At 41.4% G+C, this 15,789-nt stretch overlaps 1 protein-coding gene across 1 annotated transcript; it reads right to left on the bottom strand.

The window, feature by feature from the left end:
- Positions 1-4,034: 4,034 nt before the first annotated feature.
- Positions 4,035-6,698, bottom strand: ARL14EPL (ADP ribosylation factor like GTPase 14 effector protein like). Its single transcript, XM_041400226.1, has 3 exons — positions 6,588-6,698; positions 4,613-4,752; positions 4,035-4,257 (listed from the first exon to the last, which is right to left on the bottom strand). The coding sequence occupies exons 1-3, from the start codon at positions 6,696-6,698 to the stop codon at positions 4,035-4,037; spliced, it is 474 nt and encodes a 157-aa protein (XP_041256160.1).
- Between the last annotated feature and the right edge of the window lie 9,091 nt (positions 6,699-15,789).

Here is a 15,789-nt window from a genome sequence, read left to right as displayed (position 1 = left end):
GATACTTGGGGAGCAGTGAGAGAACATCACCAGATCCAATTACCAAACAGAGTGTTTTAACCACTATAGGAGACATTCCTGTGATGATTTTTTTTTGGTAGTAGGTGTTTTTATAGAATCATAGAATTGTTTATGTTGGAAAAGAGCTTTAAAATCATTAAGTCCAACCACTAAACCAAGTCTTCAAGTGTTACATCCACATGCCTTTTGAGTGCTTTCATGGATGGTGATTCCACCACTTCCCTGGCCAGCCTTTTCCAATGCCTGACTACCCTTTCCGTGAAGAACTTTTTCCTAAAATCCAATCTAAAAGTCCCCTGGTGTAAATGGAGACCATTTCCTTTCATCCTATTACTTATTACCCAGGAGAAGAGACCAACCCTCACCTGTCTACAATCTCCTTTCAGGCAGTTGTAGAGAGACATATGGTCTCCCCTGAGCCTCCTTTTCTCCAAGATAAACACCTACAGCTTCTTCAGCTTTTTCTAATAGAGCCTGTGCTCCAGATCATTCAACAACTCCATTGCCCCTCTCTGGGCTCACTCCAGAATGTAGACATGCTCCAGAGTCAAGGTATCTCTTCTAGTGAGGAACCCAAAACTGGACACAACACTCAAGGTGTGGTCTCACCTTTGCCTGGTACAGGGAGACAATCTCTTCCCTGGTACTTGTGTCTACACCACCAGGCAATGGCCTGTTTGGCCAGCTGCATACACACTGGCTCATGTTCAGCTGCTGATGACCAGCACCCCCTGGTCCTTTTCTTCTATGCAGCTCTCCAGCCACTCTTCTCCAACTCCTGCATGTTGTGGCCCAAGGACCCAGGACCTCACCTTGTTGAATCTCACCCAACTGGCCTTGGCGTATCAATCCATCCTGTGCAGATCCCTCTGCAGAGCCTTCCTACCCTCCAGCAAATCAGCACTCCCATTCAACTTTGTGTCATCTCTGAACTGACTGTGGGACCATTCAAACCAGTTTAGCAGGCTGAGCCATGGGGAACACCACTGCTAACCAGCCTCCAGCTGGACATAGCTCCATTCACCTTCACTCTCTGAGCCTGGCCATCCAGCCAGTTTTTAACCCAGGGCAGAGTGCCCTGACCAAGCCATGAGCCATCAGTTTCTCCAGGAGAATGCTGTGGAGAACAGTGTCAAAGGCTTTAGCAAAGTCCAGGTAGTCCACAGTCTTTTCCTTATCCATTAGGTAGGGTCATCCTGTCACAAAAGAAGATCAAGTTAGTCAAGCAGGACCTGCCTTTCTTAAACCCAAACTGGCTGTGCCTGATCCCCTGGTTGCCCCATACACGCCAAGTGAAGGCATATACTTCATGATCCTCTCTGGCACTGAGGCCAGACTGACAGGCATATATTTCCTTGAATCTTCCTTCCGATCTTTCCTGTAGATTGGCATAATATTTGCCAACCTTCTGTCATCTGTGGCCTCATAAGTTATCCTGGACTGCTGGTACGTGATGGAAAGTGGCTTGGTGAACTTTGCTGACAGCTCCCTCAGTAACTTTGAGTGGATTCCATCCAGCTCCATGGACTTGGATGTGTCTAAGTGGTATAACGGGTCATGACCCCTTTAATATGGAGGCTTCATTCTGATCCCCATCCCTGTCTTCCAGTTCATGAGGCTGGAGACCCAAAGAACAACCCACCTTGCTATTAAGGACAGAGGCAAAGATGACACTAAGTACCTCTGCCTTTTCCTTATCCTTTGTCATGATGCATCTCCCCACATCTATGAGGTAAGGAGATCCTCCTTAGCCCTCCTTTTTTTTTGTGATCACCTAATCACAGAATATGCTGAGTCAGAAGGCACTTTTAGCCTTGCACAGGACATCCCAAGAGCTATATCATGTGCTTGAGAACATTGTCCAAACGCTTCTCTATGTATTTATGAAAACATTTGGTGTATTCATAAAAACATTTATGTTGTCTTTTGCAGCAGTAGCCAGATTAATTTCTGGGTTTTGTCCCTTCAATTTCTTTCCCTGCATAACCTCACAACATTCTTGTAGTCCTCCTAAGTTGCCTTCCCCTTCCTTCAAAGGTGTTAGCTTCTCTTTTTTACCCAGAATTCCAGCCAAAGTTCTCTGTTCAGCTAAGATGGCCTTCCTCCACATCAGCTTGTCTTTTGGTACATGAGAACAGCCTGCACCCTGAAGAGTTTCTTCTGGAAAGACCTGGACTCCTTTTCCATTCAGGACTGCCTCCTAAGGGATTTTGACATCCAGGCCCCTTGGCAGACCTTCCTAAATCCAAGATGGCTGTTATGCTGACACCCTTCATTTTTTTCTCTGAGAATTGAAAGCTATTATTTCATAATCACTGTACCCAAGATTGCCTCAGACCTTCATACCATCCTTTAGTTCTTTTCTGTTCACAAAGAACAGGTCCAACAGGTGCCTCCTCTTCGCTGACTTGCTGTGTCAGAAAATGGTCTTACATATATTCCAGGAACTTCCTGGATTGTTTTCCCTCTCTGCTATATTGTATTGACAGTAGGCATCTGGAAAGCTGAAGTTCCCCTAGAGAGGGAGGGCAAGAAATTGTGAGACTGCTTATAGAATATTTGATCTGCCTCTCCCTTCTGTTTGGTGGTTTACAATGAATTCCTACCAGGATATCTGCATTTTTGTCCTTCCCACTGATTCTTGCCCAGAAACACTCAACCCTATTGTCACAATCATTGAGCTTGAGACAGCCAAAACTCTTCCTAACCTACATGGCTACCTCCCCACCTCTCCTTTCTCACCCATCCCTTATGAAAAGTTTATGGCCATCTATCACAGCATTCCACTTGTACAAGTTGTCCCTCCATGTTTCATTGATGGTGACTGTGTCACAGCATTCCCACTGCACAATGGCTTCCAGCTCCTCCAGCCTGTTGCCCATGCTGCCTGCATCATACCAGCTTAAGGTGTCATTATCTGAAAGGAACAAAAGTCTTTCCAAGGTAGCAAGTCAGAAAGAAATTTTGGTGTTAAGACATTCATGGGATCTGTTCCCAAGTTTCTTGTATTGTAAAATATCTTTGAGCAGATGGTCTTTGTCCCTGAGACTGGCCTGTGGTAAGGAAGAAAAATGGTGCCATGTTCAAAGTTGGGAGAGCCTCCTCAAAAACAAACAAGCACTAGACCCAAGGAATGATTCCTGCATTAGCAGCATGCTCCTGGAAATCACCTGCAACCATTTACAGCCTTCTTGCCTTCAAGATCTAGAGAGACCCTCACTCCTCAAAAAGGGTGTGGATGGCTAGCATGAATGAGAATACCAACTTCATTGGGTGTAAGTTATTGTATTTAAAATCTGTCATGTCTTACATGAAGAGGAAACTGCTGGAACTAAAGAGACTTTTCTGTCCAGAAGAAAAAATATCCACTCTGTTTAGCCATATAATTAATGACCAGTGGACATTTAATGTGCCCCATGCTGCAAAAAAATACTGTGGGCTATTCATGTTGGTTTCAGTTTTTCAACCTGGGCAGCAAGAAAGAATTGCTGAGAGAGAGTTGTTTCCACTCTCCTTTGCTTAATATACAGAGAAACATGGAAAGCAGTGACCTAGTTTCAAAGAATGCTGTTATCTCAAGTGCCTCCTAACTCACCTATATGAGGAATGAATGCATCAGGATGAGAAGGCTCTTGGACAAGCCTACACAAAAGAAAGAGCTGTGTCACACATCTGAGTAAAGGAACAAGCAGAGAAATCAGGAAAAAACCCTCATTACAAGCAATGCAATTCAGCTTCCCAGGGTAAGAAAATTATCTTCCCATAACAGTTCAGATACCTTCAATTTTATAAAGTCAGAATTTAGAAAGAATTGACTAAGTGCCTCCGCAAAGCTCACAGGGATGAGGAAGAATGAAATACACACTTTTACTTGATGGGGAATGGTAAAGTTTGCTAGATAGGCAGCAAAAAAAAAAAAAAAATCACAAACACCTCTGTCAGGTGGTGATTTACTTTAATAAAACATGAATTAAAAAGAGCAATGTTCAGGTACAAAACCTAACAGAACATAATCAGTCAGGGACAAAAAATGGTAGCTCACTGATCACATCCCCAGCTTCAGTCTCAATCGTGTCATAAACCCATTTTCTATTGCAGCGACATTCTGGCCCGCATTTGTTTGAGTTGCATTTGGGGCAAGGATAGAAGCAACCGAGACAGTCCATTTCCAGGCAATCACATAAATCTATGTCATTACAAAGCAGCCTGCCATGTTTGTCATACTTCTTTGTAAATCTGTGAAAGAGAACAAAAATTATGTTCAGACAATGCTTCGATGCCTTCAGACACTAAACCAAACACATGTGGAAAACATCTGTACAACAAGTATTTACTCTTTAACAAACTCATAGCAAAATAAAATACCAGCATTATATCCTAATTGCAACAGCTACTGGTACGAAAAAATGAATGCATGCCATACTGTATCAAAATTCCCTTTAAGTCACACAGAAAAATCTTGTTTTCTCAATATGGCTTTCAAGAAATCACTCTACAAAATACAATGTTTTTATTAATTTTATTTTGATTCAGTGAATGGCCTATCAAGCATTTTTTAAAAGTAAATCAAGTAATAAATTAGGTGTCTTACTTGGACTCATAAAAAAAATTTTGTTTCATCTGTGACATGCATGCTTTCTTTTTGTGCTGTCGAGTTTCAGGATTGAAGTCAGCTACCTGAGGTCCTGGATTTTGAAAGGCTAAGGATTTTAATTGGTTCTCGAGTTTTTGCTATAAATGAACAACAGAAAGTTTGTAATTAGTAAATTACAATTGGAAAATATCTTTCTTAGCTGGCAAGTGTCCTCACTTTCTTCTGAATTACATTAAAATTAATATCCCTGATAACTGATAAATCACATTGATTGTTTAAAATGTTTGCTTGTCTAGTTATTAATCAAGTACTCCCTTTACTGACTGTGCATCCTGACTGGAGATGGAACAATCATGACTCTGAACACATGTTCAATCATGACAATGATTGAACAATCATGACTCTGGTACAGCGGCATGGAGTTTGCAAGTTGCCGTGTGAGAGGCAGAATTATGTGTTTTGTTCTTCATCTTCATCTAAAATGTAAAACCAAGTACTTGTGGTTCTGTCTCACCCCTCCAAAATGTATGGTATATTCCAAACCTGTGGTCCTGCCCTGAACCATCATGTATCTGTAATCCCATTGGCCCAAGTGTTATTCCGCGCCCACTTTGAATCTCTCTCTTAACCTGTGCGAGGGAAACCAGATCCTCTCTTAGCCCTTCTCCTCCTCTCTTGCCCCTTCCCTTCCCTAGGCTCTCCCTCCCTCCCCCTCCCTCCCCCTTTCCCCTTCCCCCTCAGTAACCATGCTGCTCCCTGGGGTAGGACCCCCAAAAAACCATCAGCACTCTCAGAAGCCATGTGGAGTCTCCTTGCCCGCCTGCTGCAGCCAGTGAACTCACAGCCTAGGGGGCTCTCCGGGGACACCCCAGGGTGCCCCCCACAAACGAACTGCTACAAGTACTATGATTACAAGCATCTCAAGTGGATTCACTCTTATTTTCACTATTCCCTCAGATGCCTAGAAACTACGTCCAAATAATCTGAGGGCAAGAAAAATGTCTGCAGGAGCAACTAATACAGTAAGGAAACATTTGCACAAGCAAGAAGTATGAGGAAAAAACCCCCAACATACAGACAAAAACAATGAAGCTCAGCTGAGCAAGGTTTTCTGAGAAATAGGAGGATGCATTTTTCTGCCAATTTTATGAAATTCATGTTTACAGTTAATTAAATCTGCTGAATACTTTTGGAAGCTAAAATATTATCGCTGTGTATTACCATTCCACATAGTCCATGTATGTTGACAAATACTTCTAATGTCACTGCAAACATAAGCATAATGTCAAACAATTTCCCTTTGGACAATGTCTGTAAGTTTTGACCGAGCACTTGTCATTCATTATGTAAAGGCACAAAAATACATACAAATTTATATTTTTCGCCTGTTATGTATATATGGCTGCCTTGCCATCTCTTAGCAAATGACACCTGGACACTCCTATCAGAGTTCACAGGATTTTCCACAAACAATTAAGCACTTTCACAGTTTCTCAAGGGAAAGCAGTGGTCATTCAGCCCGATCTGCTGATACAGTGATTCAGGAACGTCCAGGCACTTGAGTGCACTTTTTTCCAAGGTGGTTGATGCTGTGCATCTTCAGCTGCGTCCTCCTGAAAACATACAGGGCAATCTCATGTACCTTATTCAGACATGTCTGCTTTGGACTCTGGGGTTTTCAGCATCATCACCATTCATGATCATAAATAATGCAATTTTAAGTTGCAAAAGAATAATAAGGTATGGTGACAGTCCTTCCTCTAAGCCTACTCTTCTGTTTCCCTACTTACAATTGCTCTTTACCCCAATCGCTCTTTGCCCTCTAAATCACTGCACTACAAACTTGATCCATTTCACTGTTGTTGTTACAACAAGGATATTTCCCTCTTGAGTCCAGCTCTTTATTTTTGTAATGACTGAAAAAATTGAAGGCAAGTATCTTGATAATAAAATAGTACTGGAGAAGACATACCAAATTTTTGAGTCTTATTGAGCAGTCCTCAGCACGAGACACATTTTTTTCTGCAGATGTTTCCCGGGAAGCGTTGCTTTTCCTGCAGTTTTCTTCCACGAGATCACTCATTTGACCACCCTTGTGAAATAAGCACATATTTGTTAAACATTTACAACGGCATAAACAGACTTTTAATTTAACGTTTTAAGGTAAACAAGCGATATCCACACAAGGCTTTAATGTATTCTTAATCAGCAGCAAATGCAGAACAAAACGTAGCTCACTAACAAACTCTATTTTTAAAAGGTATTAAATAATATCACGAGCATGTACAAAAGCTGTATCACCAGAGCCACTGCATAATTCGCTGTGCAGAGGCCGGGAAACCGCGGGTGTTTAAATGGCACGGAGCTGGGAGCGCGGTCACCACGCACGCAGTGCCCGCGCCAGCCCCCAGGTGGCGCTGCTGCCGCGACATTCCCTGCGGGTCCACGGGGACCTTCCCGGAGATTCCAACCAGCGGAATAAACGTAAGCTGCTTGGCTTTTGAATCTCACTCCTTTGCGAAAGATTTTTTAATGAAATAGAATGTGGACGTTTTAGGTTTAATAGGAAACCTTTGTTCTGCTAACAAAGTACCCATGGAGGTCTGTGGGTTCTGTGAGTCTATCCTACAAATGCCATCCATCCCGTCTGTGCCATCAACATGGATATTACCTACCTCTTACCAACCTTGTGCAAATACTTAGCTAAAATTTTTTATGTAATATATACAGTACCACCGCCTCAGTCTTTAACCCCAAACACAACCAGAAATAATTTAAGATTTCTGGAGTTCCTCCAACCCTTTCCCACATGCTGCCCAGTCTCTCTCATCACCACTGAAAGGTAGCACAGTGGCCTCTATCAGTTTACCTTGTACTTCAGGACTGTTGCCCCAACCCTGCCCCAGAGAAGATCTTCATTTCACCAGTGCTGAAGGACCAGCACCTCTCTAAGATAAGCAGGAGTCCAAGCCTTAGCTTTCCTTTTTTGCAGCCACTTCCTGCAGGGTGACAGTCAAAGTGAGAATAGGAACCACAAGGGAGTGACTTTGTATTACCTGGAGGGGCTGTCTCAGAGAGAGAGGTGAAACAGCCTTCAGCCAGATTCACTGAGGTCTTCCTGCTCTCTTCAGTAACCTGAAGAATGACAGATGTGACACTCTTCATTCACAATGGGAGGCTTTACAGCAACTGTTTCTGGGACTTCAGTATCATTTTAAGGTTAGAAAAAGAATTCTATTACCAGGCAATTAATATTTACTGGGTGGGGGAGCCTGCTTTCCTGCTGTAAATTTGTTAGGCATCCACAACTGAATAAAGAATGAAGGGCAGCACTCAAAAGAAGGCAAATATTATCAAGGTGGAGTCCTGGTAAGAATTTGCTTCCTACATTTCCTCTTGAGTCCAACCATATATCTAGCATTGTTAAAGCTCTTTATGAGTATGCACGATTGTCATCCATGCCTGTTTTTTCACAGTACATCAGGTTCAGGAGCAGAAAAGCCATCAGCAGCTACCAATGTGACACACTGAGAGTTTCCATGCGTCCTCTGGTGTTGTAAAAATTTGACTGCTTTGACAACTAAGTCCCAAGAGTTATCGAGAAACAAACAACAAAATCAGAGACCTCATTTTAAATACTAACAGAAAAGAACAGGCATCTTGTTCCACAGATATGTTTCAAATGCCCTTTTACCTTAGCAAAAATATCCTACACAGAGAATGTGGCAAACTTCTGCCTCCACACACAAATATTTTAAGTAGCTAATGTTGAATTTAAATCTTCAGAAGAGATAACAAAAAGTGAATAATGAAGTGAGCAGGAGAGATTATCCTCCACAGTGTGTTCAGAGGATAAATGGAAATGAGGGAGATGCAGACATCCACTATGAAGTCTGCGGAACCTAATTATACAAGGAAAGTATTCTTGGTCCTGAAACAGATTTTTTCTGTTTTCTGTTTTTAGTTTGACTGTAGCGATAACTGGGGGCAATGCATTGAACACTGTTCTCTTCCATAAAAATTTCAACTCTTGGGATTTCTACTAATTGCATTCTTCCTCCACCAAAACCTGTGTTCTCCCATGCTTTTTGAATACAGCAAGTATTTTCTGGAGGTGATAACCCACAGCTGAACATCCCATTGTGGCTACAGTATTGCTAAGAACTGGCAATTTCAGCACAGAGCTTGAAACAGTTGACCAGGCTAAAATCAGAGTAAGGGAGAAGAAAATCAGAGGCTGTGTTATATTTAGAGCCTTATCCGTGACACAGATGTTTCTGCTCAGAGAACAATTTCAGAAGTTATTGGGAATTTGGAAGGAATTACATTTGTTTATGATTCTCATAAAAGAAATATTTTCCTGTATCTATTTTTTCAAGAATTTAATATTTCTGTTTATGATTCCTGCAGATTACACAGCTACATGTTTCAGCTGGTGTGAAATGTGGTGGCGCAAAGCATTCCATATACTTCAGGCTGTTTCATCTCAGCAGCCGAAAGCTCATATCTCTGCAGGGATTGCCAGAGTGAATTCACATTGTTTTCAAGTTGTATTTGTTTGTGCCATTAGAGATGTTCTGGCTGAGATACGTGAGCATGTTCATCACCTTCACCAGGGAAGATGAGATGCTGCCCCTATGCCTTTAATCCCCCTGTGCACACATGGTTTAGAAAGAACTATTGCAATAGTCCCACATTTCTCACAGTCTAGCTCTGCAGAGATGTCTGTGAGCTCAGGAACCAGCAGTCAATTTTGTGGCGCATTCAAGTACACATCTTGGAATTTCTATAGGACATCTGACGCCAGCCAAACTAAGAATGGGAGTAAATTAATCTTTCTCAGATCAACTATACAGTTGAGGACTGAATTGTAAAGCTGTGGAAAGACCACTTGGCATCTATTCTGTGCCTTCTCTCACAGCTGTAAATGTGTGTATGTGTTCAGAGGACAGCCTTAAGGCCAGGTAGGAAACACAGACCAGATGAAGAAATAGATCTCATCTCTTGTAACTCAGCTGGTTTACCAGAACTGACAAACTTGGTGACAGTGCAATGACCTATTCTTTAACAGGGGTCTGGAGGAGCAAATACATCCCTCTCCAAGTAAAATAACACAAATCCTCATATGTTCTCCCTCCCAAACCCAGACACTTTCTGCTGCATCAGGAAGTGAGGGCTCCTGTAGCTGAAGATAAACAGTTAATTATAAAATCATGTGCACCTTCTGGTTGTCATGCAATAGGCTGAAGAGATCTGCCAGGTACTTACCTACCTTCTAAAAACCTGTGGTTCTGAAGGGTGTATGTTCACTTCAGAGCAGAGAGCAAGAGAGCAAGGAGGGTCTCCATAATCTTAAACTGTACTTACCAAAGAGAGGAGAGGAATGGCACAGCCTGGATTTACTGCTGCACAATTCCTCTGATAGTGGCAGTATGACATCAGCCCCAGAGAGACTGAAACAGAAGACAAATAATCAAAACAGTGCTCCCCGGAGAAGCAAGCTGAAGATGGTGCCAGGTAACTATCTTAAAGAACCTCACACTTTCTGTCTCATTAATTGTGGCTTTTACATAGTACTGAGCACAAAGAGTGGGAATAAAGAAATTGGATAAATTGGGATGAGAATTCTAATTTCTAATTTGCATCTGTGAACAACAGACCAAATGTATTTCCTAGAGGTTTTGTTGGCTTTTTTTGTTTGTTTGTTTTTGGTTTTTTGTTTGTTTGTTTTTTAAGGTGAGTAAAGAAAAATACCATGTAATAAAATACCGCATTTTTTATTTAAAACATATTTAAAAGTGATAAATTTTTAGGATGTGGATGTAGGAAAGAAATAATTTAACACTTTAGATACACTTTAGATACAATGTTCTTGATTCTATTCACTCTTTCCAGGAATCAAAAATAAATATGTTCCCCAATTCCTGAAGTGCGACCTCATGTTTCAGCTTGCTTTTCAAGTTTATTTGTTGCACTACTGCAGATAACTCAGCCTTCTTCCTGATACCTTCAGATGCCAATTTTCAGCATGCTGTAATCACCAATGGCTTTCATTATTCTTTTTTACAACACAGCTAAATCCTAAGCATCTGAAACTGTCAAGTCTTACAAATTCTCCTTTTGTGGCTTAGACAAATAGACCAACATGTCTTTTTCTCTTAATCAGCTGTATCCACCCATTTTCTGAGCTAGCTTATAACCCACATGGAGGCAAGTGGATTTTTGATTTGCCATGTTTTTTTTTTCTCCAAAAATTTTTAAACCCAAAAGTTGATACATCATTCAAGCAGCAGACCTTAGCTAGGTGATGCAAATGCTGCTACATATGTATTAATTTTGCTTCACAGAATGGTTTTTGGTGGTTTTGTTGTGAAAAACAAACCAGAAATCATTCCAGGGAAAAAAAAAATCACAGTATACCAGGTACTTACATAACAACAAGTTATGTATAACCAAAAAACATACAACCTGTTTTATTCTCAAAAATTTTTCCAAGGTTCTTCTTTCTCCATATTCTACTTGATGAAGAAAATGGAAGTTAACTGGCTCGGTATAAAAATTGTAATTATACCATCCTGTGCTTAATATCTCTTTCCACATTGGTAGTTGTACTTTTGTACCTGTACTTTTTCTGAATTGCTTGTGCATGAGTTGTATTTGTTTATTGTGGCATACCTGGTAACGTGTAGCTTGCAATCTGCTCAGAAAAACTTCTACTGGCTGGGTGTCAGGCTACAAGGATGTAAACACAGGAGGATTAAAATCTTAGATGACATTTAGAGAGATTGATTTCAGAGGTGAAACTCCTACAGGTTCCTCTAGGGACAAGTCTTCTTTGCCATGAGCATGAGACTGTAAATACACCTGGGTAGATACAATAAAAATGTCCCTACCTGCGGGGAGGGAGGTGCAGGGGAGCAGATGTCTTAAATTTCTCTTGAATTTTCTGGTCAGGCTGATTGTTCCTCAAACACCCCAACATACTCTGCCTGCAATGTGCTTAGTAGGACCTATAGCAAGACAAATGGAGCAGCTGAAAAAGAAAAAACCCACATTTTTCAGTGTAATTAATTAATCTGTGATGCTCTTGTCCTGTTGCAAACAGTTCTTTGGATCTCTATTATTTAATTGTTAAAATTTTGACAGAGTGCTGTTCTTCCCATTTTACAATTAATTTTCCCCTCCTCTTACTCCTCCTCCTCCCTTTACCCTCATTTTTTTTCCGAACAACCATGTTTATCAGTTTTCCTGCCTCTTTCTACACGTTTGAATCAGCAACAGTCACAGAGAAGGACAGGGTAGGGTGGAAGGGGCAGAACAGACAGGGGGGAAGTACACGAATGTCCATGTGATAAATGAATATGACTCATGCTAACAATTGCAACTATATCAGTATTTTAGGAAATTTTTGTTAAAAAGTAATAGAGAAAAAGGATATGTCATTAGTGTCACAAAACAGATGTTCTCAGATGTTCATGAGAGAATAGGATACAGGATGTAGTTTGAGATAAGTAAAATCCCAAAACGGAATAGGTCTAGGGATAATTAGAGAATCAGCATTGAAATGGACAAAACTGAAATTATTCCAGGTATCTATGAAATAATAAGGCTTATTTTTGAAATACAATGCTGCCTTCTATAACACAAGACTTGGGGTGCATGTGCAGCCTGTGGGTTGTTCAAAGGACAGTGACGATGAGGAGAAACCTTCATCGAATCGCCCACCGAAAAGCCAAAAGACCCCTTAGCAACAACTGGAGCATGCACTGTGTAGTATAGTGATGTAGATTCCAAGAATCAAAAATAGGAGGAGATTTATGGGAAAATATTGATGAATATGTATTAGCATACAGTATATAAGTTGTGTTTAGATTCCTGTGCTTTTTGTATGGGAGGCAGGGTGAGAAAACCCCCCCGTCCCATATCCCAATCATACTCGATTGGTTTTGCTTATGCTTTATCTGAACCACTGCCAAATTTCTATTTGTATCTGCTTGATTATATTTGATTGTATTTATTTTGTGTAAAATTGCTGCTCAGTTACAATTGCTGCTAAAATTCTAATTTTGTTGTTTATTAAATTAGACATATAGAACTTCATTCATAACATCAGGGATTTGATTCTAGTGACCAAGATGCCCAGAAGAGAATGTGCAAGGATTGTGTGAGGCACAAGGGGAGAGGAAACCAGCAAACTCCTCTTGTCCAAATCCTCCTTGCCAATCGGCCCGGCTCTGCAGCTGCAGACCGGCCCCTCAAGCTGGAGCAGAGGAACAGTGGGGAGGAAGGAGTGTCAGAAAGAACCCACTTCCTTCCTTCCCGCTGCTGAAGGAGTGGAGGTGAAAGAGTTGGGAATTAAGATGTGCCTGGGAAAGAGGAAGAGTGGGGGGATGGCTAACTTTTTGTTTTGTTTCTCACTATCAGAGACTATTTTAATGGATGACAAATATTAGGCATGAAAAATGCGTATTTTGTGACTGGCATCTGCAAATATTAAAATGAGTATTACATGTGTTATGTTAGAAAGTTATGCTGTATTAATTTTCTTAAGTAGCGTGTTAAATATAGTTTTAGGTTATAACATAATGTTAAAATAGAAACTATGCTATGTAAGATTTTTTTTTTAAAGAGAGGACTTGCACCGAGAGAGCAGCTACAGGACACCTAAGTCTTTCTGAGAAAGAGAATTTATTGGTCTCTTGTCAGAAGAAACTAATTCTTCCCGCCTCGCTCAGCCCTGAAAATGCCATTAGGATTCAGAGGAAGAAGTTGACACTGACCAGACAGAATCCTTTTTTTGAGTGGAATTTATGCATCATATAGGCGATGTGTGAATATGCAACAGGCTATTGCTTTTAAGGGTTAATCCTCTGTTAATGTGTGTCCTTTTTCGGGCTTATTTTGCCCAGAAAGAGGTACCCGGACTGTCCATAACTCTTTGTTTTTATTGTTTCATCCTAAATCCTAGTTGTCCAAATTTTTATTACTCTAATTATAATACTATTTTTATAACCATTTCATTACTATTACACTTTTAAAATTCTATAACCAAGTGATTGGCATTTTTCACATCAGGTATCTGTATTAATAGCAACAAATCAAATTATTTTCCCCAAATCAAGTCCGTTTTGCCCTGTCCTGGTTGCAGCTAGAAGAAGGTTAATATTTGCAATAATTGCAGGACGGGGCATGTCAAGGATATTGATGTTATGGTTGTTACTCTGTACCACCACATCATTGCCAGGGACAGGGGAACAAACACATACAGACCTCTTTGCTAGCTCCAAAGATTGTTTATGGTAAGGAACCAAGCCTTTTTATACTTGAAACTTAACCAAAACTTAATCGAAATAAGCCCACATTGGCTGGCTGTCACTGTGGTGTCGTCATTCACGCATAGCTTTACCCAACGAACTCTCTTGACACAGTGCCGGAGTCCTCCCACGAGCTCCCGGCTGCACGCCAGGAGTGGGCTGCTCCTGGAAAGCAGCGCAGTCTGGGATACAGATGTAGGGCTTAAGCATCAGTGGTTCAGTGTTGAAGACAGGGGCAAGAATGAGAGAGAGGTCTGTTGTATAGGTTCCAAAGAGGCTTATTCCATAGAAGGTCCAAGGACACAAGACACAGAACACAGCTGTGCAGGGATTTTTATACAGGGAAGGGCTCAGGGGAGGGTACAAATTTTTAGGCAATAGGGAAAGTGATGGGGAGGAGCATTAGGCGGGGTTCACAACAGTCAAGCCAATGGGTTAACACAGGAGAGGGGAACTGTTCAAAGAGGCCAATGGGGCTTCGAGTATTAGGGGATTTCCAGAGCCAGGGGAATGTACAGTGTGGGACTGACAACTCAGAAGGAGGAGAGGCAGAGAACATTCTACAACAAGGGGAAAGTTTTAGGGTAAGATTGATAACTAGATGGGAAGGTGCAACTCAGACTAAATCAACGATGCAAGGGTGGAAAGGAACAAACCATTGGGGATAAAAACACGCCACAACACTCTCTGATCACATGATGTCCATGTCTTCCAAAGTGATCTCTGCCTCACACAAGAGGTGACTATCAACCCACTCATCCTGATGCCGTGATAAGTCTGACCTAGAAGAGAGGCTAGACAGAGTTAAAGAATAAAGTAGGCATTTACTAAAAGGCCTTAATGGATACACCTTGGGCAGTACAAGAGCCTGGCCAGGGTTACAGCCAAGATCAACCCAAAATAGTCACAAAATAGATGACCAGTAATGAGGTCTCACAGATTTATAAGTTTTGGTCCATCTGCATAATGGAGCTAATTGTCCAGTTATAGCCCCAGGTTATGAAGTTCCATTCTCCTTGCTTTTCTCTTTTCAGTTCACCGTTGTTTATACTCTTTAGGCTTGAAGCTTGTACCAGTTGTCCTTGGTCTCAAGGAAAAGGATTGTTCTGTCCACCTACCCTGTGAAGAGAACTTGCCAACACTTAACATGAAGCTCAGAGCTACACAGGAAAGCAGCACAGAATCTGAAAAATATGAAAGCTAAAACTTAAGGCATCATTTCCCCCCTTTAGAGGCTCAACAAGGCCTTTACCTTTACCCACAGCTAAACTCTTCCCAGAGTGCGTTCTGGTGAACAAAAGTGAACAGAAGTGAACAGGATTTAACAAAGGTGACAAGGGTCCTTATTCCATAAGGCTTTTCTTATTTCTCACTTGGAAGTGGGTCTTTTCTGAAGAGGTCCCTTCCGGGGTCAGTGGAAGGACGGGTCAGGTATTGTTTCTATGTGAATCTTTGCTTCTTTCTTGTACTGTCAGTTATTAGTATTATTCCTGTAATTGTAGTTTTCATATCTCATTGCTGTTTGCAGTCAATTGTTCATATCTCAACCTGTAATACTTGCCTCTTGTGCCTCCTCTCCTCTCCATCAAGCTGCAGAGGGAGGAGGAGGGAAGGAGTAAGCAGGCAGCATGTGGTTTGGAGTCTCACTGGGAGCACTAAATTGAGGAGTGCCATTCCTTAACTACAGCATGACCCTAATGACAGGCAGTAAGTGATCTCCCTGTCTTTCTCTCAACACGTGCTTTTTCACCTCATGTTCTTCCAATGTGTTCATCACAATGGGTATCCCACAGCCAGCCAAAGTCAGTCTCCCCCTCTGCCTACTCAGGTCCTTGTCTCATCCCATCACAAAGAATGACA

This window comes from Onychostruthus taczanowskii, unplaced genomic scaffold, assembly GCF_017590055.1.
Source record: "Onychostruthus taczanowskii isolate IOZ18803 unplaced genomic scaffold, ASM1759005v1 scaffold175, whole genome shotgun sequence".
Taxonomy (NCBI): Eukaryota; Metazoa; Chordata; class Aves; order Passeriformes; family Passeridae; genus Onychostruthus; species Onychostruthus taczanowskii.
This window is presented reverse-complemented; position numbering and strand designations above follow the sequence as displayed.